Source organism: Maylandia zebra, linkage group LG14, assembly GCF_041146795.1.
Source record: "Maylandia zebra isolate NMK-2024a linkage group LG14, Mzebra_GT3a, whole genome shotgun sequence".
In the NCBI taxonomy this organism is placed as follows: domain Eukaryota; kingdom Metazoa; phylum Chordata; class Actinopteri; order Cichliformes; family Cichlidae; genus Maylandia; species Maylandia zebra.
Window position 1 is genome coordinate 30,576,842 of NC_135180.1, and position 2,434 is coordinate 30,579,275.

Genomic DNA, 2,434 nt, shown 5'->3' on the forward strand with positions numbered 1-2,434 from the left:
ACATTTGCAGAAGTAAACTTAATCCATGTAACACTAATGAAAAACATTTTTCTGTTGGATATTTACTTATACTTTGATTTCTATGCAATTTGCAATTAATGCAGTTTTATGTGCATTGTAGTGTTTTTATTGTTTGTGTGTGTGGCTTTGGTTTTTTTTTTTTTTTTTTTTTGCTACTTTTAATATCCCTACCACTTGTTATTAACAGCTAATAGTAAATATTGTTATGATAGTTACAAAAATAATAAGAGTTTACAATTCTTCAGCCAAAAAGGTGCATAGAAAGTTTAAGACTTCCAAACACAGCACAAAAATGTATTTTTTAACCTTTGTTTTCTTTGCATAATTGGTTGTTTAATGAGGGGGAGATATTCTTAGAGACAGTCAAAATAGTAATGTCATCATTTCAGCACAGTATTTGGACTAAAAAATTATGCATCTTTTATTTGTACAGTCACAGTTCATAAGAATCTAGTTGAGTATGTCAGCCTTTTTTGTGAATATCTTAAAGATCTTATTTTTAATTTCCTTTGTCCTGAAACAGTACACAACAGGATTTACAAGAGATGGACTAAGGATGGTCCCAATCAATAAACCCTGACGTTCCTCAAGTGTTAATACCACACCCACTCTGGTGAAGACAATGAGAACAAATAAAGGAGAATAATAACATGTTACTACAATCAAGTGACTCACACAGGTGCTTGCCATTTTCTTTTTATCTCTATTTGATGAAAATTTCATTAAGAATGCAATCACAAAATATGAAAGGCCAATGAAAGAAAAAGTGAAAAATAAAAGAAAAAACATCATGACTGAGACTAAATTGAAATAGTAATTAGGATCAACACAAGTGGTACGTATTACAGCAGCATAGTCACAGAAAGCGTACTTCATCCTTGAGGTACAGTAAGGAAGCGTAGCTGCAGTTACCGGCATAACAGCAACAAAACCAGAGGCAACAACCCACAGAATGTATGTAACAACAAGAGTACGTGTATTTGTTAAATAACTGTGGTACTGAAAAGGAAAAGAAAAAGCAATTAATCTATCAAATGCCATAATTGCTAAAGCAAACAACTCCATCACTCCTACTAAGTGGAAAACAGATATTTGAATGAAACACTCAACATAGGATATGGTATTAACACCAGCAAGTAGAACCCCAATCATTGTGGGAGTGGTACTGCAGCAGTACAGTATATCAACAACAGCAAGGTTACAAATCAGAATATACATTGGTTTATGCAATCTCTTGTCAAAAATGATGAAGAGAATATTTAGCACATTGGCAATAACAGCAAGTAGATAGGTTATCAGCATAACCACACCAACAGCAATAGGTCTTTTAACTGTGTCAAATCCACCTATAATAAAGTGTGTTACTTTGATCGAAGCATTTGGTAATGACATATTCAACAAAATCTTAAATTGCGGTTGTTAAGGCAGAAAAGACAGAAACAACTTGTCTCAAAGGAAAAATGTGGTAAAATATGTTTCAGAAAAAAGAAAAAGAAAAAAAATGTAATATGTAAGCTTTGGAGTTACAAAAAAATAAGGAACTTTTTCAAGGAAAGAAAGAGGTTAAATATCTAAATATATAAATATAAGTCTTTACCAGCCATATAAAATTGTTATGAAGAAATAACTGTGGCACACCCAAACAGCTGTGGGTTAACCAGGCAAAGTGTAGACTTTGGTATTTAAAGGCCCACAAGTTTTCAGTTGGCAGCTCATTCATCCACTCACACTAGACATAGGGCTTGGCAATTTTTGTATTTACATATCGCCAGAGATTTCAGATATTTGATGTCATCCCCTCCAATGGAGGGATGAGGATGGACTGGGAGTCTGTACCAAGGGCTGTCCTGCTCTTATCAGCAACATTTTAACTGATTATTGAAGAATCAGTGAAACATTTAAGTCCAACAGCCAGGCTCTAGATTGTGCAACATCAAATTACGTAAAATCACGATTAAGAATATCAGCAAATGTTACTCTCTTACTCTCAAAAAGCAGCACTTCAACTAACAGATTGCTAAACCGATTAATCAGTTTATGTGCCTCAAGGTTGAACAGACAGCACTACTTGTGAGACTGGCTGGCTGTCATTCTGAAGGCTTTCTGCATAAATGGTAAAGGGTTCAAATAGACTGACAAGGGTCTCAAACTTGGCCCATTCACTTGTGACAACTGTGTCTATGCCCAGATCCTCAAGTAGTTGGAGCTGTTTAACTCTGGGTCCCCAGCAGTTGTTTTAACATGTCAGAAATACTTTGAAAAGTTTCAGTGAAACATACAATCTCAGATTAGAGGAAGACAAAACAAAAGACACACTGTTGCAGAGAGCTAGATATTAATAACAACTCGTGATTAAATGTGTAGTGGTATATAAACACATGGTCAGCGAAAAAGGTGAGTTAAGAAAAAACAC

At 34.6% G+C, this 2,434-nt stretch overlaps 1 protein-coding gene across 1 annotated transcript; it reads right to left on the bottom strand.

Moving 5' to 3' along the window:
* Nucleotides 1–471: 471 nt before the first annotated feature.
* Nucleotides 472–1,323, bottom strand: LOC106675050 (uncharacterized). Its single transcript, XM_076892048.1, has 2 exons — nucleotides 1,199–1,323; nucleotides 472–631 (listed from the first exon to the last, which is right to left on the bottom strand). The coding sequence occupies exons 1-2, from the start codon at nucleotides 1,321–1,323 to the stop codon at nucleotides 472–474; spliced, it is 285 nt and encodes a 94-aa protein (XP_076748163.1).
* Nucleotides 1,324–2,434: the final 1,111 nt, after the last annotated feature.